Source organism: Bison bison, unplaced genomic scaffold, assembly GCF_000754665.1.
Source record: "Bison bison bison isolate TAMUID 2011002044 unplaced genomic scaffold, Bison_UMD1.0 scf7180017854548, whole genome shotgun sequence".
NCBI lineage: Eukaryota > Metazoa > Chordata > Mammalia > Artiodactyla > Bovidae > Bison > Bison bison.
In genome coordinates, this window is record NW_011485121.1 from 1 (window position 1) to 1,262 (window position 1,262).

At 58.6% G+C, this 1,262-nt stretch overlaps 1 protein-coding gene across 1 annotated transcript in view; it reads left to right on the forward strand.

The window, feature by feature from the left end:
* The first annotated feature begins 1,052 nt into the window (after positions 1 to 1,052).
* The window catches only part of LOC105000935 (FUN14 domain-containing protein 2), a 4,065-nt gene continuing 3,855 nt past the window's right edge, over positions 1,053 to 1,262 (forward strand). The window contains exon 1 of the mRNA XM_010857033.1: positions 1,053 to 1,228. Within this exon, the coding sequence (XP_010855335.1) occupies positions 1,093 to 1,228 (136 nt within the window). The 5' untranslated portion in view covers positions 1,053 to 1,092. The remainder of the gene's footprint in view (positions 1,229 to 1,262) is intronic.

Consider the following 1,262-nt stretch of genomic DNA (forward strand, 5'->3'; position numbering starts at 1 on the left):
CGACTCTTGGACATGAGTTTGAGTAAGCTCCAGGAGTTGGTGATGGACAGGGAAGCCTGGCGAGCTGCAGTCCATGGGGTCACAAAGAGTCGGACACGACTGAGCGACTGAACTATGTCAGATGCTTTACACATTATGTGACTTAATCCTCACAGTGAGACTGCAAAGTAAGTACAGGTGCACCATCTAAGGGGCAGAGTGGTTAAGTGGTTCGCCAAAGAGCACACAATGGCTCATTTGTCCTAATCAGACATGGTCCTACGCAAACACCGTCCCAGGCACCGGGTGCACAGCAGGGAAAACCATCAACTGAGAGAGGCTAAGCAATACCTGTAAGACAGGGGTCCCTTATGCATGTCAGGTGAACTAAGAACTGCGCCCAAAAAGAAAGTAAAGTATGAGAAGGGGAAGGAGGGATGAACCAGGTCGCAATTTTAAATTCCGATGGTCATGGGATGCGTACCTTAACGCGCAAATATAAGAAGCTTACATTTCAGTAAGAGGCCTGTGACTTGTACACTGAAGGCTCTAGGGAGCCATGGTAGGGTTCTAAGCAAGGGAGGGTCGTGATCTCTGGCCACAGCCGTGAGGATCGGGTTTAATGGTACGATAGCAGGTGGCCTGTTCGCTGAGGGCCATTTGGGCTGAGACGGAAGCATTGGAATAACAGCAAGGTTTCTGGCAGGGCGGTGTCGCCATGAACTAGGACGAAGTCACAACAGCTGTCGCTGTCGCTTGGGGCTGGGGCAGTGATAAGTACGTGCTCAGTGTTGACATGAACAACCACCACGAGCCCGCCTTTGAACTTTTTCGTAAAGGAAGGAGCGAAACAGCGTAAGCGAAGGAAACGCCGCGTAACGTTTAGCGGGGAACCGAAAGGAACCCTCCTCCCTGCGACCTGCGAGCGGGACCGGAAGTAGGGAGCCAGCGCGGCCGCCAAAAGGCCTTCTGCGCACGCGCGGCCTGGCCCGCCGGGGGGCGGGGCCACTACGCTTGTAGCCCCGCCCCCGGGGCTCTGTGACGCGCCAGCGCGCCGAGAAGGGGAGGGGACAGCCCGTGCCCCGCCCGGCCTCTTCCGCCGCCGCCGTGGGAATGGAAACATCTACCCAACGTACCGGAAGCCAGCTCGCGCAGACGGCGGCGGCGCGCCACTCCGCGTCCTCCCGCGGCGAAGCCGCGCGGGTGTCATCGCGAGACGAGCTCGCCGAAATGGCCGCCGCCAGTCAAGGTAAGGGCGGGCGCGGGCCCCCGGGGGCGCCGCG